This window comes from Sander vitreus, chromosome 12 (assembly GCF_031162955.1).
Source record: "Sander vitreus isolate 19-12246 chromosome 12, sanVit1, whole genome shotgun sequence".
NCBI lineage: Eukaryota > Metazoa > Chordata > Actinopteri > Perciformes > Percidae > Sander > Sander vitreus.
In genome coordinates, this window is record NC_135866.1 from 20436791 (window position 1) to 20464787 (window position 27997).

At 40.4% G+C, this 27997-nt stretch overlaps 4 protein-coding genes across 4 annotated transcripts in view; 2 read left to right on the forward strand and 2 right to left on the reverse strand.

Moving 5' to 3' along the window:
- The first annotated feature begins 1667 nt into the window (after positions 1-1667).
- LOC144526735 (neuromedin-U receptor 1-like) lies at positions 1668-4226 on the forward strand. The gene is made up of 3 exons (XM_078264363.1): positions 1668-2355; positions 3411-3641; positions 3934-4226. Exons 1-3 carry the CDS (start codon positions 1668-1670, stop codon positions 4224-4226), a joined length of 1212 nt encoding a protein of 403 aa, XP_078120489.1.
- A 6217-nt stretch (positions 4227-10443) lies between these two features.
- cpdp (CPD photolyase) lies at positions 10444-18349 on the reverse strand. Its single transcript, XM_078264467.1, has 10 exons — positions 18179-18349; positions 17577-17956; positions 17321-17469; positions 16319-16501; positions 15258-15416; positions 14456-14654; positions 13435-13587; positions 13110-13231; positions 12859-13018; positions 10444-12247 (listed from the first exon to the last, which is right to left on the reverse strand). The coding sequence occupies exons 1-10, from the start codon at positions 18199-18201 to the stop codon at positions 12099-12101; spliced, it is 1677 nt and encodes a 558-aa protein (XP_078120593.1). The 5' UTR covers positions 18202-18349; the 3' UTR covers positions 10444-12098.
- A 58-nt stretch (positions 18350-18407) lies between these two features.
- LOC144526806 (UAP56-interacting factor-like) lies at positions 18408-24016 on the forward strand. The gene is made up of 9 exons (XM_078264468.1): positions 18408-18595; positions 18764-18904; positions 18992-19155; positions 21358-21494; positions 22352-22424; positions 22628-22683; positions 22886-22960; positions 23183-23309; positions 23458-24016. Exons 1-9 carry the CDS (start codon positions 18523-18525, stop codon positions 23557-23559), a joined length of 948 nt encoding a protein of 315 aa, XP_078120594.1. The 5' UTR covers positions 18408-18522; the 3' UTR covers positions 23560-24016.
- Positions 24017-24444: 428 nt separating this feature from the next.
- Positions 24445-27997, reverse strand: part of LOC144526804 (TSC22 domain family protein 2-like) — a 31083-nt gene continuing 27530 nt past the window's right edge. Inside the window, exons 2-3 of the mRNA XM_078264466.1 lie at positions 26797-26848; positions 24445-26354 (exon numbers count right to left, since the gene is read on the reverse strand). Coding sequence (XP_078120592.1) covers positions 25992-26354; positions 26797-26848 — 415 coding nt within the window. The 3' untranslated portion in view covers positions 24445-25991. The remainder of the gene's footprint in view (positions 26355-26796; positions 26849-27997) is intronic.

Consider the following 27997-nt stretch of genomic DNA (forward strand, 5'->3'; position numbering starts at 1 on the left):
GGAGTCTGTTATAAACAAGATGATGAGAGAGAGAGAGAGAGAGAGAGAGAGAGAGGGCGAGAGAGAGGGGTGGGGTGAACGCCAGCGCTCAAATAGAGTTGAGGCAGCTGTGACGCACAGAAGCACCAAAGCAGTCAAGATAAAGTGCCAGAAAAACTAAGTCCAGGATGCAGAGAAATGTGATGATCACAGTTCTTCAAATCATATTCATCTCAAGCCGTCAAGGAGCCCACAAACTGCAGGTGAGTTTTTTTTGTTGATGACAAGTTATCTTAATATCTCTGTTGCATGTTGAATGGCTATACAAATCCAGTGTGGGAATCCAAACAGAGTCTACCTTGAGTCTGTATTCTGCTGAACATAAATTCCAAATAAGACATTGATAGCATTGTTAATCTTGGACTACATTTTGAGAGCTATCAAATATATATTAGATACATATTTCAGAAAATTATAGAAGGCCTTTTTTCCCACATAATTACATGTCTAAAGCTATGAGAACATAACAAGTTGTGTCAAACATCTGAATTTTTGTTGCAATGGTGATAATTCATTCCATTTTTTTTTTTTATATATATTTTTTTTTATTAAACTGATTAGAATGCTTTTTGTCCGAATGTTGCTTCAACTTAAAGGAATAGTTTCTCTGCTAGCTGCTTTCAACAAGAGCTAAGTTACAGCTAACAACAGTCTTTGGTCAGTTAAAATTAGGATATTAAAATTAGGAGATTTCTGGGTAGCAACAAATGGCTTTTACAATACATTTTCTGACCCTAATGTTGCAAATAATAGGCCCAGTAGTGATAAGCGACCCTTTCATATTCCAACAAACCAGATAATTTAGCATTTGAAGGAAAAACGTAAGAGTGGGAAATAAAAAATCCTATTGCCCTATTACTAGGTTTCAATCTGTGTCTCATTTTCAGTAACTAATACGTATCTGTACCTTCATAGCTTAAAGGGGTATTCTGGTAATTTAGCGTTGCACCTCCATAAAGTTGAGGGACTCACAAGACAGATTTTAAAAAAGAATGATCAAAATCAAGGGCTATATATTCTACCTTTTAGTCACTAGTATATACATATGTATACAGCTGGATCCTACAATTCCCATGATGCAATTGGCTTGCACCTTTCATTAGACCCTCTTTGCCTGGTAAATGAACACATGCATCTTTAAAACTCTACACCATTTTGTCACTGAGGTTTTCTGTTATAAATTTTAGTCTGAAGCAAAAATAACCCTGATGACATCACTATGACATCATCAGTTCACCCCCCCCAAACTTTACAAAAGCTCCATCCAGAGCCACAGAAGACAGAAAACATTAAAGCAACACTAGATAACTTTTCCCGCTTCGGTCCCCCTACAGGTTGGAAGTGAAATTGTCCATTACATTACATTGTCCAGTTGATTCGAACTACAGATCCGCTACCCGATCTGGCAATCTTGCATAATATAATGTAATGGACAATTCTGCTTCCAACCTGTAGGGGGACCGAAGCGGGAACAGTTCTCAAGTGTTGCTTTAAACAATTGTTTCCACAGGCTGAGTAGTACTCCTTGTGATGAGTAAGCTGCACGTCAAGTATAAAATTGGTGATTCACATTTTCTCTTCTTTCCATTAGGTTTAGAATCCAAGTAACCTTCCTGCCAATCAGCAACATGCTGGGGATAAACTGCTCCCACACTGCTCTTTTCACAACAAATGCCACAGTTTTCAGTGAGGTGGGCTGCCCCGAGGCTGCTGTGGTGTGTGGAATGAATATCTCCTGGGTGTTGGCTAACGGTACTGCACAAGATCTAGATGACATGTGCTTGAGCGAGGAGGAGTACCTGGCCAAGAACCTGGGGCTTCCGAGGTCCCCTGAGTTCCTTCCTGTCTGTGTCACCTACCTCACCATCTTTATGTTGGGCGTACTGGGCAATTCTCTGACCTGCATTGTCATTTTGCGCCACAGGGTGATGCAGACGCGCACCAACTATTACCTGCTGAGCCTGGCGGCGTCTGACCTACTGGTGCTGCTGCTGGGCATGCCATTAGAGCTCTACGAGATGTGGCAGAACTACCCTTACCTGCTGGGGGAGGGGGGTTGCTACTTCAGAACATTCCTGTTTGAAACTGTCTGCTTCGCTTCCATCCTCAATGTCACGGCGCTCAGTGTGGAGCGCTACGTTGCAGTTGTGCACCCCCTCAAAGTCAAAGACATGACCACACGTGCTCACGTCAAGAGGGTCATCTTAATGCTGTGGGTGGTGTCCATGCTGTGTGCTCTGCCAAACACTAGTCTGCATGGGATTTTGGTGCTGCCTCCAAAGTTTGGACGACAGTTTCCACGATCTGCTATGTGCCGTACGTATAGATTTATTAATTTAGATTTGATTTTTGCTATTTATAAGGGTCTACAGCCATCTTAGCAGCTTTGTAAGGCTAAAGGCTACGTCAGCATGCTAAAATGGTCACAATGACAATGCTAACATGCTGATCTTAAGCAAAATGACTACTACGTGTATGTTTACCATCTTAGTTTAGCATGCTAACATTTGCTTATTTTACTAAGCACAAAGTACAGCTGAGGCTGATGTGAATATCATTAGTTTTGCAAGTATTTGTTAATAATAGAGATGCACCGATAGACCGGCAGGTGACCGGAATTGGCCGGTTTTCACGTGCTCGGCCATGACCGGCGACCGGCAGGTCAGTCTGACATATGCCGATTTCATGCCGGTCAATGCTACAATTAACTGACAACATAAGTTATACGAGTTACAGTTCTCAAGCACGCACGCACACACGGACGCAACAGCACAGTCTCTTTTTCCTTTCTCTCAACTTTTCCGCTGTGTGTCACGCGTAACTGCTCGTGGTGTGAAGCACGTGTCCGTGCTATTCTCGCACATGTAGGGAACCTCGTGAATTAACCTGCAACATGTCAGCTGTTTGGAAATTCTTCAGCGTGTGTGCAGAAGATAACAAGTTTGCAATATGCAACACCTGCAAGGAAAAAGTAGAGCGTGGAGGGACGACACCAAAAACCAAAATCCATTACCTGTTCAAAAAATGTTCTATGTTCTGTGTAAAATGTTCTATTAAAGAAAAGATAGAAAATAAATATTTGTGTGTGCTGTGAAGTGGTTAGAAAAAATTTAATCGGAATCGGCTAAAATTGGTATTGGCTGGCCTAACTCAAAGAAAATCGGAATCGGCCTAGAAAGTTGTAATTGGTGCATCTCTAATTAATAATGGACATTTTTAACTGATAGTTAAGATATTACCGTCTGGACCAAAGTGGTGGACCAACTGCCATCCCTAGAGCCATGCTGCTAGCATTAGCTTAAAAGGGCTAATAGGTTTACCTGGGATCATGATCTGACTGACAAACCCATTTGTTATATCTCCATCCTCAGATGTGATTAAGCCTCCCTGGATGTACAACCTGGTCATCCTAATTTCCACACTGGCCTTCTTCCTGCTCCCCATGCTGATAATTAGCATTCTCTACCTGCTCATTGGCTTGCGGCTGCACAGGGAGAGGATGACTGTGGTGGAGACCGGGTGTAGCTTTGGACCGGAAAGTTTGTCTAGGTCCCACGAGCAGAAGCGGAGCAAACGCAACCTGCAAGTCACCAAAATGCTGTGTGGGTTGAATTTCAGTCATGTTTTCTCCAAGTTGCTAAGGAGCAGAAAACTGAATTTAAATTGTGTGTGTGTGTGTGTGTGTTTTCACACCCATTGTTCCCACATGCATTTGTTATCAGTTTGCCTTGCCTGTATGTCTCAGCTTTGTCTTGCCATCTATCACATGCTGGTGATTTGATTTACGTTATGATTGTCAGCATGTCCAGGAATATCATGGGCGTATACAATATGTTGCTACAATATGTGGTTACTAGCTGTCCAGTTGACTAACTGTCCATCTGGCCTGTCCAGGTGTGCTGGTGGTTGTGTTTGGCCTTTGCTGGGCTCCCTTCCACGTGGACCGCTTGATGTGGAGCTACATTTCCGAGGAGCATCATCAGGTCTTCAAGCACGTCCACATCATCTCTGGCGTCTTCTTCTACCTAAGCTCTGCCGTCAACCCTGTCCTCTACAACCTCATGTCCACCAGGTTCAGAGAAATGTTCAGTCACTTTGCTTGTTATTCTAACAGCTGGCCGGCGCGCTCCAGCTTACAGATGACCCAACGCAGCACCTTGAGCGAGAAAATGCCCAACAGTATTTAGTCGGGGCCAAAGGAAGTCCAAGAACATTGTACACGGACGGGTGACAAATTAAAGTAAAAACATGAGTGGAGAATGTAACCAGTTGATGAGCCTGAAAATGGTGTGGATTGTATCCTATGGCCTACACAGTTGCCAGATTTCATTCCAACACCATCATCGACACACCCAATGAGGGAATTTTCTTTTGAACAATGTTGATTATTCCTCCAGTAGAGCTCAATGGCTTCTCTATGCCAAGGAGCATTGAAGTTGTTCTGGATGCTTGTGCTGCTCCAACACCCTATGTAGGTTTTTCCTTTCATTTGTCACCCATCCATACATATCAGTAGCCCATAGACCTTCATATAAGAAAGGTCCCCAAATGGAATGGTATTATCCTCTTTGTGGTAGGGAATGTCACACGAAGACAAGATGACCTGGCGTTACACTGAATGGTTAGAACCATGTGACCAAAGGCTATGTGTCAAGCCTTAAGAGACGCACTTAAGAAAAAAAAGCATTCTTTTTGCTGCACTCTTTTACTGTAAGTCCTTCAGACTGCAGACATATCTACAGTAACTGAAATCCCATTTAGAGAGAGGACCAATGAGACTGAATTAAGCGAAAAAATGATGGGATGGAGCAACATCCACCTCACCGACATCAATGTTTGGATGAACAATGAAATTATCATATTTAACACGCTTTCACAGCAAAGAATGAATGTACAATGGCTCCTGTCTAGGAATGAAATGAAAGACTATTAAGTGAAGAAGGGGAATAAACATAAGGTAATGGTTTGTCTTTGGCAAAGCTGATTACTCATGTGCCTTGCAAGTATTTCCTCACATATTTATTTGATAACTGTGTTGTGTACTTACTTATACAATGTACAATGTTAGTAATTCTACATGTTGTTTAAAGCTTAATTAACAGAAGTATATCCCTTTAAAAATGGTTAGCCTACTGCCAGGTTTCATGTGTTGAATTATTGCTTTAATGTTTTTGCAAATTATATTGAAAACTGTACCTCTATGCATGGCACGTAAATATGTATACATTTTTTTTATTAATGTACAGGACCTGATGCAGTATTCTCTACTATTTAATAAAAGCATGTGTTTTTCTTAGCGTGTACCCTTGGAATAGTACATATGATTAAATGACAAATTTATGAAATTTTGAACATCAGTGCTGCTGGTAAGATTCACGGTTCTTATTGTTGGTTTATCTTGGAAGCAAATATGTATATAATGAGTCTTGTTTTCATGTTCTGCTATAGGGCAACCAGCTCCAGGACTTCTGTATAAGTATTGTGGTTAAAGTGCTGCTAGGCAACAACACAACTTATTTATGAGTAACGGAGTCTGCCAAGAGCCACAGGAACCTTTCCACTCGGCTGTCTTATCTCAACTTTGGGTGACACATAGTGCAGGGGAAAAACTAATTTCTACAACTGGAGATAATTATGAAGGGTAGAGGGGAAAGAATATGTCACTTGGTCAGTAATATGGAAATGATGACCGACACAAAGCAGGAGGACAGAAGACGGACCAATCGCGTTGTAATGACTGTAATGTTATCAGTGTGCCACACCAACGCTAATGAACAGCAATCTAGCCTCAACTCCCATCACCATAACAGAATACACTGTTTACCCATCGGCTCCGCAAATTGACGACTTTAAAAGGCCACATCCAGTAGCGCTCAAGTAATGACATTCATTTAAGAGTGCTGAGGTTATTATTATCACCTGTGGCGCTTTGAGATGACAATATGAAGCAGACAGTATCATTTCACTTAGAACTATGTGAGCAGAGTGTGGGCGCTGTGAAATTAAAGCACAAATCAACCCAAATGAGAAATTCATTTTGACTTTCACTCACACACGACATGGCACAAAAGCATAAAATCACAGAATAGGAAACAATAAAAAAGTCAATGTGATGCTCAGTAGGAGTTGTATGGGAGATGAATTGCAAAGTTTTTGACTTCACATAACTGGTTTTCATCTGTTCAAACTCAACTCTAACTCAAACACTACCCTAGTTTGTAATGTTATCAGCCTGACATGTTTTGTAGAGAGAGTAGAAAATTAAATTAAAAACCCAACAATGTAGACCACCTCTATTACAGCAGCAGGTGATTGAAAAGGGATGGAAAGCTAGAGCTACAGCACTCTTACAATATTCTTATGACACCTAAATGATGACCAGCGCAAGGGCAGGAGGTAATGTAGATGCACAAAAGTATAACAGAGACAAGATGGATATGGATGAGATATGATTCACTGCAGAGAGGATGATGTGAGGTGTTTTTATAATGAGATGAGTGTAAGTGAGAATGGAGCACTGACACTAACGGTCTGACTGGAGCTCAAAGTCATTCTAAAAAGAATAGCAGTTGAGAAGAAGTGAGACTGACCTTCACCTGTGTTAATCAAAGACCAGCGTGTGGTAAAACAGGTATATATGTGGTTGCATGCATACCATCGAATAATATATAGTATGTAAACTTTTAGCTCTATAGGGATGACTTTGGGCTAGACTGAAATATGTCAAGAACTCTTGCCATGACATTTTGGAAAGATAGTCATTGTTCCTAGTCGATGTTGACTAATGACTTTGGTAATCCCATGTTTCCTGCTTGTTCTGCTTCATCCAAGTGACCAAAAAAAATCAACTCGTACAGCGTTACGTTATTTGGCTACAATTTGGATGGATTTTCAAGATTACAGAGACTCAGATTCGGGTTTCTATTATGGCAAGCACATATTTCCACCACAGATAGATAATGGCTTTATGATGTTACACTGGCAGCGGGTTGGCCCATTTAAAGACTTTTGTACATTGATGGTATTTTTTTCTTGAAAATGATGACTTGTCCATGTACTGTATATGATTTACAGGATTGGAGTGACACTGACACCCTGCCTACACTAGCTGCGTAGCAAAAGCAGCATGTCAGCAGTGAAGCAGCAACACCTTAAGTCCTAACTCAACTAAATGTAAACTTTTATTTTTAATCTAGATTTTATTTAGAAATCTAATGTATAAGTCATTCTAGCACTTACTGTGTGTGTGTGTGTGTGTGTGTGTGTGTGTGTGTACATACTACGACTTTCTGTATGACGTTACCATACAGTCAATGTACTCTGTCTGGTGACCCTTGATGTTGTCATCTCACAGTCTATAGACATGCAAATTAGCTTAATTACAAAACACAATAGGGTGTACCATGCATTTTCCCAGTGTTTGGTGCATGCACCTTCACGTCCTGTCATCCTGAACAGAACGGATGATGAAGAATAAAATGGATGGACAATTTTCATAGGGGAAAAAGCCTGAATACTAATGCATGACCACATATTCTAGGGCAAATGTGGCCCTGTGAGGAATTCTTATAAGAACCCTGACCAGAGAATGAAAATGTAAAGACCAAATTTAAAAAACAATTTCCTCTCCCTCTTTGCTGTAAATTGCTTGTACAGAACCATATTTGAGTGTCAAGGTTCGGCCACAACAATATTCAGCTGGGTACATGGCATAATAATGCTCACAAGCAGGCCCGTATTAAGACAATGTGGTGCCCCTGGGCACTATACCTCAAAGTGCCCCCTGTCCACCACCCCCTTTACCCGTACTGTCCTCCGGGCAAAAATAGACATAATCAAATGTCTCAATTCAAAATGTCAATTTCAAAAAGCACAGTATTCAATTCAAAATGTAAAAATCAATACACATCAGTACATCAGACCAGCAGACAAGCCCAAAAAAAAAAAACTAACAAAAAACAAAGCATTTGCATTATGCAAAGAGAAACCAAACTTGCTTTCCGCCTGCCAAAAATAGACATAATCAAGGGGATTTCTCAAATGTAATTTACTAACTTATCCAACTACATACATGTAGGCATATGAGCAGTGAGCACTATATTCAAAATGTCTCAATTCAAAATGTCTGTCAATTCAAAAAGCCAAAATCAATACTATATATATTGCAGCATAGAGCAGTCCCGCCCCTCCTCTGAGAGACCTTGGGTTCCGGAAGTAAATTTCCCATTCATTTCTCCCATTGACGTCTGGAAAAATCTGTATATAAAAGAGTTTTAGACCATGCCTTAGGCTAACCAGGTGGTACATGACTCATCAGCATACAACGTATCATTTTGAGTAAAAAACGAACAGAAAATCCCCAAAAAGTCAAAAAGGTACAAGACTGTGTACATATCGTCATCTCAGAGCAAAGGAACTACTCCTCCCATAAACCACCGCGCACCACTGAACAAAGGAAGCTAACGTTAGTTTAGCTAACAGCTAATTCGGCTAACCGCTAGCTGAGACAGCATGTAATAACTTTAAAAGACCCTCAAAATAAAACCTGAAAATAACCGTTAACATATAAAACGGCTGTTACGTCAGCTGTAGACGGCTTTACCCAGTGTTAAGTTTGAGTTAACGTTATTTTAGACTGAATCAAGCTGTCAAGCCGAATTAGCTGTTAGCTAAACTAACGTTAGCTTCCCGGCAGAGGCTAACATCAGAAGCGTGGAACAGATCTTGATTCGTGCAGTGTCGTAAATCCTCGTGACAGATCGTGCAGGCAGCACAGATCAGGTACTGACACCCCCCCTCCTCACCAGCATGAGTTCCACCAATCAGAGGCATCACTGTGGGATTGTGGGATTGTTCAGGATTGTGGGTAATGAAGTACTTATCCAAGACATCGTGAATAAAAGACATTTATCTCAAAACAAGGGTAGTGCCCCATGATTTGTGGTGTCTATATGAGCATATACAATCGCTGAGTCATGTCGGCATGCTGGTTTTAAGTCTACCATCGACGGTTACGATTTTATGGCTTATACTCCAATTTGTCAATGAAGAAATTGCATTGTATTTTTACTTTCGGAACCCGTTGTGGGCGGGCCCGAGCAGTGAAACTGCAAGGACCCTATTGTTTTTGGTCAGATTATTATTTTTCCGAGTCCTTCTTCGCATTTTTGAGGGGGTTAGAATACACGAAAACTCACAAAAATTTGCACACAATGTCACAACTGGTGAAAATTGCAAAGATTCAAAAAAATTACTCATATCCACTACTAGGTGGCGCTATTGCAGAAAAACTGCGTTTGGCCCTATAACTCCCAAACCGTACAGCGCACATTCAAAAACCATATATCTTCGCGTTCCCTGGATCCAGCTGAATCTCCTGATATAGGCCACGCCCATTTCTGCCTGGACTTTTATGCATGAAAAATCGCAATTTATCGAAAACCTACTTTGCCGAACTCCTTCTAGACCGTGCGACCGATCTGCACGAAACTTGGCAGGTAGCATCTCCAGACCGACCTGACAAAAAGTTATCCAAAGAATTTTTATAGGATAAAAATTTGTGTAGCAAAACACCAACTTTGCCATATCTCGACCAAAATAAATGCTATCAACGCAAAACTTAATATTCTTGTTTGCCATTTCCGCTAAGTTTTTTCGCAACATCGCGCAATGGGCAAAACCAACTTTTTCGAACTGGTCCTAGGCCATGCGACCGATCTGCACGAAACCTGGTAAATAGCATGTCCAGATGGACCTGACCTAAAGTTATCAAAAGATTATTGCTACATTAAAGTATGCGCATTTGACGACCAAACAAATTTTCCTAGCTAGCTACCACACACATATCATATCTCGGCCAAATTAAAGGTTATCAGCAAAGAACTTGAGATCATTGTTCCCACTACAATGTTCGGTACCAAATCTGCCAAAGATCAGCCATTAGGGGGCGCTATAATCAACGTTTATTTGTTTTGGCCAATAACTATGATTTAAATGGGAAATTTGCAATTGCAATATCTCTGCCAGAGTAAATGCTATCAACACGAAACTTGTGATGCTTGTTCGGCATGCCGCTCTGAGGCTCTGTACCAAATTTGGTAAAGATTGGCCATTAGGGGGTGCTATACTCAACTTAGACCAGTTTGGGCCCTTTTACCCCTTCTGAGGTCGAGCATATAGGTCATATCACGCCAAACGTCACTTCTGATTCATAACTTAATAACTTTATAACTTTTACTATACTGTAGTCCTATCTACTATTTCATTATTTTATCCACGTAGTCACTACAGCAACAGAATTATGTGCAGAATTAAGACAGTAAAGACGGCCCAGTGTTTGGTGGACCGGGTACACCTTGTTCACTTAATAGCCTACAAATCATCAATCATCAATTACGCATCACATGAGTTTATATTTAGTTTTATTTTTTTATGCGAGTGCGAGCACATAAGCCATAACGCATGCGTTACGTTGCACATTATGGCAAAGGGCAGAGGACATGAGGCTAGTCATACGTTTCGCCAACGTAGATGCGCCAATAAAAGAAAATAAAAATACATGAATAAATTTAGATTTAAAAATCAATAATTGCATGAAAACATGTTTGTCTGTTTGTGCGACTTAAGTGCGACTCGAGTCAGAGTCCCAATCTCTGGCTCATGCACATGGAGTAAGATGCATATATGTCAACAATAGAATTCAATATAACCACACATCACTATAAGATCAGTTTATGTTAAGAAAGGTTGCGTTTCTCGTTTTCCCCCCCCCCTCAGTCTTATAAGAACTGTTCTGCCTTCACATGCTGTTGAAGATGAAGAGTAAAACAGTGCAAAAATGCAAAATACATTTCTCGTTTTTTTCCCATCAATCTTATAAGTGTTAACAGTTTTACTCTTCATCTTCAACAGCATGTTGACAAATAGCCAATATGATAGGAACTTAAAATTGTTCTAAGTGCCAAGGACCTTAAACCAGTTGGTTTTAACTAATTAGAACAATAAAAGCAAAACCTTGGGAGACATATACATCTTTCCCTTGTAATGAACTAACACAACAAAAGGGCCCATAGCATAGAGGTTTTATATTGTAATTTGTGAAATGGTGTTATGTGCGTTGTTACCTGAAGGGGTTGTTTTTATCCACTAGTGAGGGTGCAGTTAATTAGGTTGGGTAGAAGTGTTTGTTTCAATGCTTAAACTACATCAGTGCTCAGTAAAACCACATTTGCAACTGTGATTTATCCCAGTCCCTGCAAATATAAGCATGTAAAACTGTACATATGTCTTTTTTGTTTCCCATTTTGGTTTGAAGAGCAAGTTAAGTTTCTTTAATCAAATGATTTTCTTGTCATCAATATGTTGACAGCTCATTCATGTGCAGATTTGATTACATTATTTTCTATTTAGTCACTGATCTATCACAGTAGCTGGGACAGTAAATAATAGTTCAAAGTGTGGCTATACTTAATTATGAATTACATTTGAATGCGATCATTAAAGCGAGGGATTGTGAGCGGAGGTTTACTTTTGAGTAAAGAATAATCAAACATGTCTGTTTAGGCAACATATGTGGTATTCAGGTGTTACAGATAAAATTACAGCTGGAGGAACTGTAAATGGGTAAAGAAACTGATACAAGTAACAGAACAGAAAACGGTTTGGTATGAAAAGAAGTGCTTTTTAGAAAGAAGTCCTCAGAGTTCCTCTAAAAGAACAGCAGATGTTGTGGAATCAGTTGTTGAAACATTTATGATAAACAAGGCATCTTTTGTGGAAAATACAATTTAATTAACATTAAAAAAACAACCCCCCAAAAAAACTAATAAAAAAGTAGCATAAAAATGTTTATGCTTACTAAGTAGGCACTGTGGTAATCTAATGTTAAATTATGAATGTCTGAATATTCAGTTAAAGAAACGGCCCAGTGTTTTGGAAAAAAAAAAACAGTCCGTGCAACATCCTCTGCAAGAAAGGCTTATAAATGCCCCCTGAGGTGAAGATGTAGGAGATATAAGCTGCCAGGCATTTTATTCCCATCCTTCAAAATATGTTATGCTTCAAAGGTTTTTGGGACAGTACTTTCTCTCAAACCGGGCTACGTCAAACTTCCGCAGGCAGCCTTTGTAGTTCATGTAGCGGATCTTCCCGAAAACGGCTCTCTCTCCCCAGCCCTGATCATGGATGCCACAAATAGACCACATACAACCTACATGAGGGACACAGTGGGGAGGACATGAATATGTGAGAAAGGGAAATTCAGTAAATCGCCTCTTGAACCAAAGAATCAAGAAAAATAGCTTTTTAATAATGGTCTATTTATATACGATATAAATGCTATACTATTTGGACAACATGCAGGTGGGTTACAGATTCTGAAAGCTGAAGATCTAATGTTTTCGAACTGTTTTAACAATAAAGTTGTACAAATATAAACTTCGTAATTATAAGAGAAAGTTGTGATCAAAAGATCCGGGATTAGTTTCTTGTCAGTCTCATACGACATGCTTGGTATTGCTAGAAACTAGAAATTTAAAACGTGGTTTAAAATGACACTAGATTTTATACTAGGGGTGGATACATTTTTTTTAAATTTTTTTCTTCATCGCATCTCCATTTACTCTGGAATGGTAATAGAAATAGGTTTAGTTACAATACATTCATATTCCTTAAATTCTTACCTACTTCTACTTCAAATGAGACCAGTTGTATGCATATAGGTCTTATGATTGAGGAGTTTCCCTGGTTAATTTTGGGTCTGTTATTTTAGCAGTTTTTTTCCCGAGCGATAGGGGGCATAAGGTTAATCTATGTACTCACCAACAAAGCCATTGGGGTCCTGGCCATCCAGCTCATAGCGATCATTTAGGTATAGAGCGATTGAGAGCGCCTCCTCAGGTGAAGAAGTCCACTCCAGAATCTTTTTGGCCCAGTACATCCTCAAGAAACCATGCATCTTCCCCTCAGTGACCATCTGGTACTAATGGAGATAACATGAAATAAACAGCAGTAAAGAACAACACAGACTGACGAGTAAATGTTACATCAAAAACATTTGAATAAGAAGGTACCTGAGCACCGTTCCAGAGCTTGTCATGCGTCTTTGCTTTCTCCAGCTGTTCACGCGTGTAGAGATACGGCCTCTTGTCTTTGGCATGATCTTTCAAGGTCTTCTGAGCCCACTCATACGCACCTGAGTAACACACACACACACACACACATATATATAATAAAACATTTTAAAAAAAACAAAAAAAAAGAAGATAACTTCAGGAGCTGAATCATTTCAAACATGCTCTAAAGGCTATCAATTTAGACAATTCCATTTACTGTCACTAATAGGACCCTCATCACAACAGAGTGAACAGGATGTGATATAATGAGATCTAAACTGACCCTCCACGCGGTCGTATTTCTTGTTGTAGAAGCAGAAGTTGTCGGTCAGCTCCCTGCGCACCACCAGCTCCTCAATGAAGGAGGAGACAGAATGACCTGCAGACTTCCCACTGTGCTGAACCTGCAGTGCCACACGCTGGGCTGACAGGTGGCCTGATGGGAGGATGCAGAAATGGTCAAAGAGGATAAGAGACCGATAAAGATGGACAGAATGAGGAGGCAATGGTAAAATGGTCAGAGTTGGTGTGAGTAACTTTTAAAGCCAATCTATTCTGTGATCTGGTGTCATGGCCGTTCACTTTGAACTCAACTAAGGACGTTAAACATCTCGGCAGCTTAAATAGCAAGCACTTATAAATGTGCTGATGCCTTCTGTATGTCAGTGATAACCATCCAACTTTTCATACAACTCATAGTGGTGAGTTTGATAGCGTTCTTAAGTAATTAATCAAATGGCTGGTTTTGTTTTCTCTGCGTGCCACGAGCAAATCTGGCAAGACAACACAATGGTAATCTATTATAAACAATAAAGGATAGCCTATATTATATAGGATATAAATTATCTGATTATGCTGGGCCACTCAGAGGTTGCTTCTGGGTTGGATGTGGCCCACCAATTAAATAGGCTGCCTGTACTGTATCTGTTGTATATCTGTTAGGAGTACAGATCGGAGTAGGAACATCAAAGCTGTCGCATAATGTGTAGATTTAGTCCATTTGGAGTTAAGAGCAAGCTTTAAATTGATAACAGATTTCTGAATATTGATCCTTGTGGGGCACTTATCAATCATTTGGGGACCTGATTTTAAGCTATTGACAACAACAAAAGAAAGTTGAAGTAGTTATTGTACTATGACCAGGCCTAAAGCTTGATAGGTCACAAGCGTGGAAGGAAATATGAGAAAAGGTGATAAAACAGTAAATTAGAGCTAATATAAAGTTGCGGCAGATTTTTTACAAGCCATCTTTTCCCTTTAATTCACACCCATTGTTTATTTTGTTTTTTTTATGTACTACTGACCAAAGCGGATCCAGGGGGACAACTGGCTGAGGGCAGCAGCGTTTGGGTCATTGCGTTGGGTGTCAAACAGTTTAAGGCGTACATCAATGAAGGACTCCAACATGGCCATCCCTCCATTGGTGCCTGGCTTTGCCCACTCCGGCTCTCCAACTGCTCGGTCAATCTGCAGGGAGGCCAGGATTTTGTCCCAGTCTACTGGCTGTAATGTGAAGGTGGGAGAAAAGAGAAGAAAACAAAAACCATCAACCGAGGTCAGCGCTGACAGTGATGAGCTAAAATATACACTCTGGTTTTGCAGAGAACTGCAAACTTCAAAAGGAGGTGAAGTTGTGAGCCTTTCACCTTGCTAATGTTATCAGGAGGCTCAAACTAGTGAATGGCATATCAATCGCAGCACTGCAGTGAAAGCACACCCCCCTGCAGCTTTAATATCTAGTGCTGGGAAGGAAATTTATACTTTTGGCTACTTTTTACATCACTCGTCGTCAATAAATAATGTGTGGAGCCTCTGAAGGTTGAAAGAACATGCTTTATTGCAGCAATCTGACTTCCAAACTCCCCATCAATGAGCTCACCGACAACTTACTTTTCCTCGTACAGATATATGAAAACACTTCCAAAAGCAACACATATTTTTACGAAAAGACAAATTATGTTTGTGTCGTCTTAACCGAGCCAAAATGTTCTTCAATGTGACAAAAACATAAATGCATGACTTCTTTTTTTTCCCCCTTTACAAAAGCATATTAACTTTTATTCACAACAATATGAATGTGCCCTTCACCGTTACTGCAGCACTTACTTTGGCTGTTCTAGTAGCGGTGTATGGGTGTTTCTCTACCAGAGGAAACTCTGTGAGGAACTCTGGCAAAAGCTTAGTGATTTTTCCTCTGATCGTCCTGGCGGCATACTCAAGTTTAGGTGATGCTACCCAGCACGGAACAATATTGTGGGCATCAACCTATAAAAAGGAAAATGAGGTCTTTCACTCACATAACAGATACTAAATGAATACCGACAGCACACATGGGCACAAATAGAAAGCAATACACATAAAATGAGAGGGAGATCAATTACATTGTTCAAATCAAACTAAAATACGTAACGGCAAATAACCAGAATGCAGAGCATCTATTAAAGCGTAACTCTCGCCAAAATGCAACCTAGGGTCTTTTTGTAATGTACCCGAGTCAAACTTTCGTTTAAAAGCATATTTAGGACGGAAGCGCCACTTTTAAGATGTACCGTATTTTAGTTTTTCGGTCAAATGGCCTTTTGAATGGGAGTAATAGGGGCACTTTTATGCTAGCCTCAAAATAGCTGTTTTTAAAACACTGAGAAGGCTCGACACAATATGAAACTTTGCTCAACGTATCACGGGGGGCTCTACACCTTAACTACACCGCTGCACAAGGGATATACTAAATCTGTGGTTACTTGTTTTGATATAGACTCGTTTTGACTGCCGAGGTGGTAGCGGCCGCAAACAACAAGAGCTACGGTGAGTTGTTCAAAACCTTTTTTAGTAAACTCTGGGTACACAAACAATGTTGTCAATGCTTTCGTTAAGGTGTAGAGCCCCCCCGTGATACTTCAAGCAAAGTTTAATGTTGCGTCGAGCCTTCTCAGTGTTTTAAAAACAGCTATTTTGAGGCTAGCATAAAAGTGCCCCTATTACTCCCATTCAAAAGGCCATTTGACCGAAAAATCTAAAATACGGTCCATCTTAAAAGTGGCGCTTCCGTCCTAAATATGCTTTTAAACGAAAGTTTGACTCGGGTACATTCACAAAAAGACCCTAGGTTGCATTTTGGCGAAAGTTACGCTTTAACACTCTCTCCCTCTCAAAGTGCAAGTTTTTACCTGTATGAGGGGAATGTCCTTTGGAAGTGTCTTTTTAACATCCTCCAACCACTGCAGTGGCTCTCTGAGGGGGGAGAAGTCTGTCACCACTGCCCCCAGGCCGCGGTCAGACACAAAGCCAGGGAGAACGTCCCCCGCCGAACCATGCAGCAAGTGGAACTGGATGTCTAAGGTTTTGCATTCCTGTTTGGTGGAAGCAGAAAAACAAAGTTAAGCCTCAAAGACTTGGTTGTGGGTTCAAGTACCTGAATCACAAATCCTGAAAAAAGTTTTAAGAAACTGGATGTGTACAATTTATTTGACTTGTGTCTTCACCCAATGCACCACCACCACCCACCCCCCAACCTTCACCCATTACACATCTAATGTTATCTGTAACTACAGCTATACTGAATAAGGAAAAATGTGAGGGAGTGAGGGACTCATTGATGATTCTATGATTTTTTTTGTTATTTAACCATTATCATTTTGGTCTTTAAAACCTTATGCAATAGTCCAAAATACCTGTCTCAATTACCCAGAGCGTATATCTCCAGATTGCTCGTTTTGGCCAACCACCTGTTTGATATAGTGAAATGTAAAGCAGCAAATTCTCACATTTGAGGAGTACACCAGAGAAGGTTGGAATTTTTCTTGTGTTTTCACTTTAGTGATTAATACATGAAGATTGTGATTAATTTGCTGTCAATCAAATAATCGACTAATCATTTCAGCTCTACATTTAACAAATTGAATGTCAAAAATGCCAAACTCAAGTTACTAGGTCAGTTTTCTGGAAGTTACCTGATTCAAACCAACTGTTTATTTTATAATTAAAAAACAAAGTAATGCATGTTTGTAGAGCCTGCACGTGTTGTATTGCTTGATCTGGTTGCTGGTCCAATAGAATACATGCAATATAACGTATGATTTTTTTCTGAATATAGACAAACTGATTAATGCATTATTGGAATGTATGGCTGTCCTCATGGTTGTGCATTCAAAGAATCATAAAGTCAATACCTTTGCAACTTCTTTCAGACCTTTTAGCATAAAGCCGTAATGTCTCAGAGTAGACAGTTCTGATTTTGGGACAACCAGGCAGACACAGATGTGCAGAGGAAGGTTCTCCTCCAAAGCAAGCCGCTGGGCCTGGACCAGCGCCCAATTATCTAAAACACAGAGGGAAAAACACAAAACATGTCATGAGAACATGGAGAAAATACAAGCCAATAATGGTCTTTTGATGCATTACTGGTAATGGTTACTATCTGTTTACCTTGTACTCTGTGGTCTCTTAACATCCAGTACAGCACACCCTCTGAGCCCTGCTTTGCCTGCTCAGTATCAGACATAAAGCGGAGGCGCTTTTTGTTGAATTTCATTTCCTTCTTCTCTGTCCTCTGTTGCTTCACAAGGTCCTGCAGCCAGCCCTCCGCTGTCTCCTTCTTCTCCTCCTTCATGGGGGCCAACTTCTGCTGTTTAGCACTGGGCCCTTTACCAGCAGCAGCAGCTGAAGATGTTGATTTGCGTTTTTTGTCTGACATGATGGTTTGACTGGTGAATGACTTGCTCGGGGAGGAGAATACTAAAGTGGGTCTATGATTACTGTGGGCAACAAGCCTCAAGAGTCGCCTTGGTGCAGAGGAGAAAGATGAGCTGCAAGTAAACCACAGTGAAAATTGTGGAAAAACTCAACTGACTCTTCGTCCGTTAGCAAAACATTACAGAAACCAATATTTACGAAAACAAGCTTATGTTGGAATACGGAATACATTAAGAAACATTAGCCACATTAAATGACAACAAATAAACAGCCAGTACGACAACGCTCAAAGCTTCTCATTCAAATTAGCGCGTTGAAAATGTAACGTAACGTACCTTCTCCAAAGACAGTGCAACATGCAATGACTAAAACCTGAAGTAATTCTGGCAAAGGTAATTTGAAGCTAACCAAAAGAAACGGCAGACGACGTAGCTAGTCGTTTAGCAGTCCACTTACGAGAAGCAGCACGCTGTTGTTTAGCTAGGTTTTGTAACACTGTTTTTAATCGAATTTAACTACATTTCCCACAATGCAGATGTAACGTCTCTACGGGGCATGCGCGGCGCCGTTTACGCTCGGAGGAGGGTCGCAGTCTCAAAAGGGACGAACAGCTAGCACGGCTGACGTCTACTGTTGTATTTGTGTTTGCACTAGGGATTGTTTCTTGTGTTTTTAAAGTATGAACGAAGATTATTTTACAGCAGGTCGGGGGAAAAGACCAGCGGTTCCCGACAAAGTCGACATGTCATTAGGTAAGGTCCTATATAGCAAACACAAACGTTAACGTACTATAATAGAGTAACGTTACGTTAATGTTAGCTACTAACGGGTGGGGTTAGCTAGCTAACGTTAACTAAATATGTATCATTTAGTCATTCAGACGCCCTTGTTTATCAATGCTCATTTGATAAATTTAACAGATGACATCATTCGGTTGAACAAAAAAGAGCAACAGTTAAAAAGGAAACAGGCCACCGTGAACCGCCGACCAGTCAAGAAGAAGGGCCGGTTAACCCAAGGAAGGGGACTTTTATCAAGAACTGCTGGACCAGTCCAGAGAGGTGCGTCCTTACGCTTTCTCTGTTGTTTGCTTTTTCTGTCTAAACAACTTCGTACATGTGTAATGTCGCTAATATTATCTTTACCAGGAGGTGGCGTGCCCCGAGGAGGAGCACCTAAATTAAGAAACAGAAGAGTCCCTCCCCCACCTGGTCGACGACGAGGTCAGGGGGTTATCACAGGACTGGCCGCCAGGCGGCCAGCTGCCCTGCTGAAACGAGTCGGGACGCTTAACAGAGCAGCATTCAACCAGGTAATGTAGGACATAGTGGAGTGCCCACCAAGATAAGAACATGTGTCTCTAGGTACTGATAGTAGCCTCTGATATTGGCCTGAAACCTCTTTGTAGACAGCTGGCAACACTGGCATGTATGCACAGATCGTATTGAACATAACAGTAACTGAATCAAATGAATAAGAGAATATTTGATCAGACTGTAGGAATTAATCACTATAAATCCTTCTTTTGTGTGTGTGTGTGTGTGTCTGTATTAGAGGTTTTTGGACTTCTGTCTTTCTGTATGTATATTCACTAGGGAGGCTCAAAAGACTCATAGTGCCTAAAATGTGCTAGTGCTAATACAAGTAAAATAGGGGTGTCAATGTTTAGCCCTAGTCGGGTTAAAAACAGCCCTTTCTCCTGCTGAAATGAGAGATATAAAACGCATCACTTATTTGTAAAGAAAAAAAAAACAAGAGGAAATGATGAATCAATATTGAGAGTTCAATGAAAACTTGTCCATAGGGCTATATATATAAAATTAATTAGTGCTGTCAAACAATTAAAATATTTAATTGTGATTAATCGCATTAATTTCATAGTTAAATCACAATTAATCACACATTTTTATCTATTCTAAATGTCCCTTGATTTCTTTTTGTCCCATTATTTTTTTTCTCATTTTAATGCTCTTATCAACATGGAAAAGTGGATCGGCTTGCTTTGTGCACATTTTTTTATTTTTATTAAACAACATTGGCAAACTGTAGTGTTCAATTTCACACTAACATTCTCACTTGGAGCAAATAATCTCTCACACAATGTAATGGCTTTGACGAGGGGGCAGAGAATTTGCATCAGCTGTGTGCTTGGCCATCAAGTGGTATTTCAGACTGGACGTGCTGCGATGATAGCTCAGTTCACAATGACAAAACACACAGATCACTTTAGTCTTGTCAATGGAACCATTTGGCAACTTTTTAAAAATACATTACTAGTTGTTGCAACAACATGTGAAAAAAAACTAGAAAGTTTGCTAAAAAAAAAAAGAACATTAATCTCGCTATATATATATATATATATATATATATATATATATATATATATATATATATATAAAAACACACACACGTCTATTGTACATATTTTTCAGTGTCGTTTAATTTTACCACCTTATGTCTACCAGAAAGGACAAGTTATGTTAGTAAGCTAATGTTAGCTATGTGTTAGCAAGCTAAGGCACTTGCAAATATAATGCTGCATAGCTTTCTGATTAATCCACATTCAACTATAACACAAGTTGCATACTGTCAAAATGATTTAGCTTAACTTACAGAAATATAGTTAGCCTAAAACTGACATTTTGATATTTTACTTGGTAACAAAATGCTTGCTGCAAACATAACGTTGCTGAATATTAGGTTGATGTCAGGATCCCACAGTCTTCCCATTTTTCCTGCTGATTCCACAGGTCTGTATCCATTTTTGTCTACCTAAAAGTTCAGTTTTTCGGTTGGACAGTTTATAAAAATGTAGTTATGGGTTCTTTACTATGTTGGTAGTGCATCCCATCACAAAGCAGCTTTTAGGCATTTTTCTTTTGTTTGCTAGCAGACGGAATTGATGAGGAGGCACCTTCACGCAATACAAGTCAATGGAGAGCGGAGAGTTGTTCTCCCCTCTGGTGGGGGCGGGACTTAAATGCGCGCTGTCTCTATCGCTCAGCCCTTCTTGTCTGTCTGGTGCTGATATCACACTGAAGCTTGACCAACTTTAGCAAAAACTTGTGCCTGTACTAGCCAACAAAGAGACTCAACAAAGACAGAGCTATATGCAAACGCAAATTGGGTACTGTCCTCACTGAGCTTACCTGTCCTTTTTAAGTGTTTAAAAATGAAGCGACTGTTCTCTTCTGTCTCGTGTCACTTTCAAGTTTTAGTATGAAGCTGCATCACACGTGATTTCAGACAGTAATTCATAGATTCAGCATAGTGTATCTATTTATTAAACCATGTTTTAATGCTGGTTAAAGCATGGTAAAGAACTAAAGTAGAAATAGGAGCTTTTGGATTTTAACAAATTTTAACTCTGCCTCAAAATTCCGATTTGCATATGTTACACAGTATCATGAACTAACAATGTCTCTTGCAGCCTATTTTTAGAAGCAGTGCAGCTTTTCAAAAGTTTTGTCTTTTGTTATACTGTCTCTCTCCTCCACTGCACCTCCCTTTTCAGAAAACAAAGTCCTTCATTCAACGCACTGAAGCCCCGTACAGGAAGCCAGAGGCACAGAGGCGGCCGTACAGGCAGCCCGATCTACAGAGAGGTCAGAATGCTGCAGGAGTCAGGAGACCATTTCTGCTGCGAAGACGGTGAGAAACCCTAATGGCAACTTGTACACAGTGCTACGGTGCACTTGGGCTAATGTGTAGTTCTCTCTAAACATGAGGAGCATTGTAGGATTGGTGTAGGACCCCAAAGTCAGGGTGTCTTAAGCTTTGTCATCATGCACTAGACTGTTTTAAGGGGTGTAATCGAGAAAGTAAGTGAACAGGTATGGAGGAGTGAAAGACTGATCTTAATTTTCTACGTTGTGTGGTTAACTGTGCAGTGTATACAGCATCACACTAGGGGTGTAAGAAAAAATCGATACACTCATTTTATTTTGCAATACTGTATCGATTTTCAAAAACACAATATTGATTTAAAAAAAATATTTAGTTTACGTGCAAAAATATAAGACAGTGGTTCACGTTTATGTTGTATTTAAACCCCCTACCGCTAGATGGCTATGTTAAGATGCACCACTAGTGTCCTTGCCTAACAGTGCATAGCAGTGCCTGACTTTTTGTTAGAAGCTAACAATGTAGCTATGGCTGGACTTTGGCCTACTTTAGCATATAAACATTAGCTCACTAAGAACCTGTGAACCACAATCCCAAACTGGCAGTTTGATTTTCTGTGTACTGAATTGTTTACCTAAAGTAAACTTCTTTGACTTTTATACACATTGTCTTTTTAAATATTAGTTTTTCTAAAATTATACTTAAAAATCTAAAAAATCCCAATATATCGCCTTACGCACAGTATCGAAATATATAGCAATATATTGAATCGTGACCCATGTATCAGATGGCCAGATTCTTGCCAATACACAGCCCTACATCACACACAGTACACCGAATTCACAGCTGTGTTTCAATACTGTTTTTGTGTTGCACTCATGCAGACCTCTGCCGCCTGTCCAGCAGACTCGGAGGGAAGCACGCCAGGCCACATTTCTTTTTCACAGAGGACTCAAGGTACATGATGGGTTATTTTTGACAGCCAGAGTTGTCAAACATACCGTATTTGTAGATTAAACCTGAATGTGTTGTGGATTTTCTGTTGGCATGTGTAGTATAACCTGTTTATCTGGGCATTTTAAGACTAAATCTCCAGACTAAATCCAAACATCAGTACACCACTTTGTTTATTCTTCATGTCCATTGCTTCATATTTACAGGTACAGGCCCAGGTGCAAAAGCCAAATCCTAGCAGTTCTCCAGTCAGAACTCGGCAGTGAGTATTTTTAAACATCACAGAGTCTATTTTGGCTCCAGTTGTCAAAATGCCAAATTGCCTGTAATACTAATACAAAGAGGAAACCCGCATTGAGGATATAAATCATTTGGAGAGGGCAGAAGACCATTGTTTGCCAGTTTAGTTTAGAGTGTCTGTTGTGTTTGTGTGATACCATACAACTTTGCTGTTTATCCACTAGGTGGCGCACATCGACAACTAGCAGTGGAATCTTGACTGTTTCAATTGACAACCCCACAGCCAGGACTCAGCCTGAGTAAAAATCACAATCTTTACACACTGGATTCAGACATAATTTAGGAAATCATTTCCAAAAGCACATTTATTTTGTATTCATAGTAACTGGTATAGTAGTGTATTATCTCACACACTGGTTTGTGGCAAGGAAATGTGGAATTATTGGTTATGACCTCCACACCAAACATCACACACAAGACACCATCAGATAAAAGTGACTGAGCGCGTGACTTCTTCGTAGGCCTCCCACTGCTTGGACCCTGCATCCCCCAGCTGCCATCTCTGCTCCTGTCAAGGTGGAACAGGTGGAGAAGAAAATACCAAAAGGAGTGCCTCTGCAATTTGACATCAACAGTGTTGGGAAACCAGTGAGCGCATGCTACTTAGATTTCTGCATGCTTAAATACACACGCATAGGACCATTTTAATTCCAAGTGTTTGTATCTTCACATTGTCTGAAAAATATTGCTCGATAAAGTGCATTAACGACTCTCCGGTGTGTTTATCTTTCTACAGCAAACATCGATCACCCTGAATGAGCGATTCCGCATCCTAAAAGATCAGCGCACAACCACAGCACAAAGCAACAAAGGCAGCCGATTTGTTACCGTGGGTTAGCTGGCAAGAAGACCATGATGAATAATACTCGGAACCCCTTTTTGTCCTGCTGCTCAGACCCACACCGTGAACCCCACCTTTCTGATGGATGGGATGTGCTGACCCACTGACTGACCTTACTAATGGGAGGGAGGACAACAGTGGGACACGAGTACAACAGGCACAACTGTGAGAACTCGAGTGTGCAAGTGTCAATGGAAGAGTATGTTTAAAATAAGTTCCCATTAATTGTCCATATCATTGTACTCCGCTGTCTGTATTGTGGATGTCCTATTCTGGAGCTTTCCCTCCCCCCACCTTGGAACTGTTCATATGACACATCATGAAGACCGCTTGGAAGTATTTATTTTCAGAGAGGACAGCTATGTATTTGCTGGGATGGCACGTATGTTCTCAATACTTTTTTCTTGAGAATTGTTTTGTAATGTTTCTTCAAATAAATGAGTTTCTCTTTAAATATTTGGTATTTTTGTACAGCTTCACATCAATTTGTAACTTCAGGCCTGGCACTGAAAAGTTCCATCTTCTCTTTTAATCGGACAGTGCCATCTGGTTTTTAATCTCCTGTAGCACTTTGAGATTGATTTGTCAATGAAAACTGCTGTACAAATAAAATGTATTAACAAAGCAGCCAACTCCATCTTTTCTATGAGAAGTATCCAAAACGTTCACTTATACATTCTTTGCATCTGTGTGGACGTTACAGGATACAGAAAGTATCCAAGGCTTTATCGAGAGCAATTTGAGCTTACAGAAGTTGGTACATACTGTATTTCAGGTAGTTTTCCAGTAAACAGTCCAAGGTTTCAAATGTTCTAAACACTAGATTATTTTACAATGTATTTTATAAAACTGGTTTCTGAAATGTAACAAAAGAAACTGACATTTTGGAATCTGAATATTGCTTTTATTTAAATACATTAAAATTTGCAATGTAACAAAACTATTGGCATATGAAATTCAAACACCATTTAAATGAACAAAACATGGCTCACTTCATTTTTCTGGGACTAGTGTCACTAACACTAGGTTATTTTTCTCTCTGCTCGGCCTCATCTCTCCTCCCCCCCCATTTACACTGTTCACAGACTATCTTACAATAAGAGTGCTGAATAAAAATGAGGTAAGAAAGTGGTTTGAAGATTACAGATCATGCAGAACATGCTGAACAGCAACAAAATATTTTGTGAAGGAGGAAGTAACAAAAGAAAATACATGAAAGAAATACATGTGTGCATTTAAAAATAATCAATTTACACAGCTTTGCATCTTTGGTTACAAAGTAGGTTGAATGATTTCACAGCTTTCCCCCCCCCCTCAGGAAAGACAATGGGAGAAAAACATGGAGGGGGGTGATGGCAATACTAATTCACTTTTAGATATAACGACCAACAGAATTGAATCTTCATCAAATACCTTCTGCAGGCTCTCGTTAAGATTTGATGTAAACAGGCGAAGAGTCACCCATTAAGGCTCTTAATACTTTATACTATACACAAATGTACATTCACACTGGATCTTGACTTGAGCTATGAATTGGTAATTGCAGCGTACAATTTTAGTTAGTGTTAAACATTTGTCAGATTTTCTTTTTCACCTACCCTTTTAACAATTAAAGCATTGGGAAGTATGGCCAATCTGTTGAAACACTGTAGAAGAGGAAACAAGTCACTGGGCTTCTGTTAAACAGGTTTTGTGAAATTGTTCATTTATGAGAATAGCAGCCCTGTAATAAATAAAACACTTAACAGTAGAACTCAAAAGACTGATGCAAGGGTTGGATTTGATGTAAAAGTAACGGCAGCGGCAACACTCACTCCCACTTCTTACTTTACAACATCAAACAGCAATACTAAAAATACCCCTTTACCCACTCAATTATCTCATTTAAAAAAAAAAAAAAAAGAAAAGAAATCACTCTCTTCTGACAATCACTCCCTTTTGTCCCTTATGTGGGGTGAAGCCCTCCCTTTCCAACACCCACGGTTTGAGGTTTCAGGTCAGGTCGCGACCGGTCTGGCTTGGGCCTGGTCCAAGAGAAGACATCCTGTCCACGAGCTTGGACCCAGCAGTCAACCACTCCGGGAACATTGCCAAGATGAAAACAAACACCCCCGACCTTCCCTGATACTCTGTCTCTACACACACTTTCTCTGTCCAAGTCTCTCTGTATCTCTTGATGATTGCATTAACACTGGAAAGGCCCACAGTACAGATGCATACACACTCGCATTCCAACATCAATTCACAGTCACACACACACACACACACACACACACACACTGTACTTTGTGGTCAAGCTGGTGGCTAAGAAGACAAAGTTTTTTTTTTTCTTCTTCTTCTTTTTAATTTCACATAAACTAAGTGTAATAAGTTGTGGAGAAGATGCTCTTCTTTTTTTCCTGCACTATGCGAAGCAGGGCTGATGCACTTCAAGCGGAGGTGACGTTGGGTTGCATTTGTTGTTGGCCTGGATCGAGCTGAGGAGGAGTCTGGAGCTGCTGGGCTGTGGGGTGGTGCTGGAGCTGGCCGTGTGACTGCGGCTGAGGCTGAACTTGAAGCGGAGGCTGGGCCTGTTGCTGAGGCTGGATGAGTCCTTGCTGGGGGGGCGTGGTGCCGGAGCTGGTGGCCGACTGGGCGGGCAACTGGGACAGCTGCTCGCTGTTGGCCAGAGATTTCAACACGGCGTTCTCCCTCTCCAGCACAGAGTTCCTCTCAAACAGCTCCTTGATCTGCTCCTTTAAGACCTCCACCTCTTCACGCACCGCATACATCAGATGGCTTTTCACTAGGTCCTGCAGGAGACATGAAATGTGCCACAGGGTCAACAACATAAAGGACCTGACCAGAGGCAGCAGAGTCACACGGAGGTCGATTTATCATGTCCTAACATGCAGCAGATAAGGACATCAGAGTGAAGCTCAAGGCTAAAGGCTACATTTGTTCATGTGTTCATTCTAGTTGTGTATTCAGTGTGTTTATGCTTAACGGCAAAGACAAACAAATATAAAGGCCGTATGGTTCTTAATAACATGAAAATAAATCAAGACAGGCATGAGAGCTGGATATAGGAACTACCAAGAATATAAAGAAGACCACCATAATACAGTAGTGTGTGTATAGATCAGGGACCACAATACATAAATACATACTCTTACCATGCAACTGAATGAAAAGAAAGTGAGACAAAATTTTACTCAGAAGAGTATGATCCATGGTAAAATAATCTATACTCACCATTGCCTGTTCAATTTTATTATCAATGGCAGCAACATTGGTTCCCGAGGTCCTGTGAAAAAGAAAGACAGATAAAGTCAGGTTTCAGGATTCAAAACCTCCTTGGGGGGGGGGGGAGAAGAGTCATTTTTCATCTCTCAGCACATTTTTTCTGCTTTCTTGTCCCCCCCCCAAACAGATGGTAAAAGCATAAAATAAAAACAAGAATCTTAACTTGAAACACAACATGACTTAAAGAAAAAAAACAGACAAAGACATTGGTGCTCAATTAAATCAACCACCTGCTATCAGATCACCAAAGTAATCTAGGACAGATTATATAAAATTACATGTCATCACTCTTGGTCATACCATGTACATTATAACTCTTATTTAGGTCAGGCCACATAGCTTACTGGAGAAATGAGAGAAGCAGGGCTGCAGGCAACACAACAGGTCCAAGTTAGTGCAAATAATGCATCATCGTGTGGAACTGGTGTGGTAATGTCGCCAATAACTGCCAGCAATCCCAACATTAACTCACAAATTTTATCCCACCATCTATGAATGTATAGCTAGGATGACCCCATTTATTTGGGAAGAAAATATCACCGTTGAATTTCCGGTGCCCTCCACGAAGCTACGGCCGGTGCCCCCGTTACCTGCAGCGTGTCCTATGGGAGAGCGGCGGCTCGCAGGTCGCGTGCCTGGTCGGGTCCCACGGGCAGCACGGTTGTTTGTAAGAAAACGTGCACGACATGGCGCTGACTGAGGCGGTAAAAAAAAAAAAGGCCATCTGAGCGCATCGGAGACGGTTCTGTGGGGTAACTGTGACCACATTTCGATGAAGAAAACATGAACCGACGGGTGGAGTTAGAGTTAAGTTATAGGGGTTGACAGGAGGCGGCGAGACAGCTTTGCCCCGCCCGCTTCATAGTGACTGGCAGTAACGTTACTTAATTGTATGTAACTTCAGGGGTGTGTATGGAGGCCTACTCGTGCCAATCATTAATAACATTTCACTTAATGAATCGATTCAGAAATGGGGCAAATACACAGGTAACGGGACTGTGTCCACACACACGTTCTATCAGAATATCTGTTTAAATGTGAAAAAATAATAATAATAATAATATATATATATAAAAACTTGTAATGTTTTCAGTTAATTTAATGTCAAACTAAAGTGTAACTTCTTACCTTTCTAACAATTGTTTTAATC

What these genes read in the sequence shown, in the direction of transcription:
- LOC144526735 (XM_078264363.1), top strand. Translation starts at nt 1,668, where the DNA reads ATGCTGGGGATAAACTGCTCCCACACTGCTCTTTTCACAACAAATGCC. An exon ending in TCCACGATCTGCTATGTGCC is followed by an intron (nt 2,356 to 3,410) that starts GTACGTATAGAT and finishes CTCCATCCTCAG; the next exon opens with ATGTGATTAAGCCTCCCTGG. An exon ending in GCAAGTCACCAAAATGCTGT is followed by an intron (nt 3,642 to 3,933) that starts GTGGGTTGAATT and finishes TGGCCTGTCCAG; the next exon opens with GTGTGCTGGTGGTTGTGTTT.
- cpdp (XM_078264467.1), bottom strand. Translation starts at nt 18,201, where the DNA reads ATGTTGCACTGTCTTTGGAGAAG. An exon ending in AGGACATTCCCCTCATACAG is followed by an intron (nt 15,417 to 16,318) that starts GTAAAAACTTGC and finishes TCCTTTTTATAG; the next exon opens with GTTGATGCCCACAATATTGT. An exon ending in GAAATACGACCGCGTGGAGG is followed by an intron (nt 13,232 to 13,434) that starts GTCAGTTTAGAT and finishes TGTGTTACTCAG; the next exon opens with GTGCGTATGAGTGGGCTCAG.
- LOC144526806 (XM_078264468.1), top strand. Translation starts at nt 18,523, where the DNA reads ATGAACGAAGATTATTTTACAGCAGGTCGGGGGAAAAGACCAGCGGTT. An exon ending in TGCTGGACCAGTCCAGAGAG is followed by an intron (nt 18,905 to 18,991) that starts GTGCGTCCTTAC and finishes TATCTTTACCAG; the next exon opens with GAGGTGGCGTGCCCCGAGGA. An exon ending in TCAACAGTGTTGGGAAACCA is followed by an intron (nt 23,310 to 23,457) that starts GTGAGCGCATGC and finishes ATCTTTCTACAG; the next exon opens with CAAACATCGATCACCCTGAA.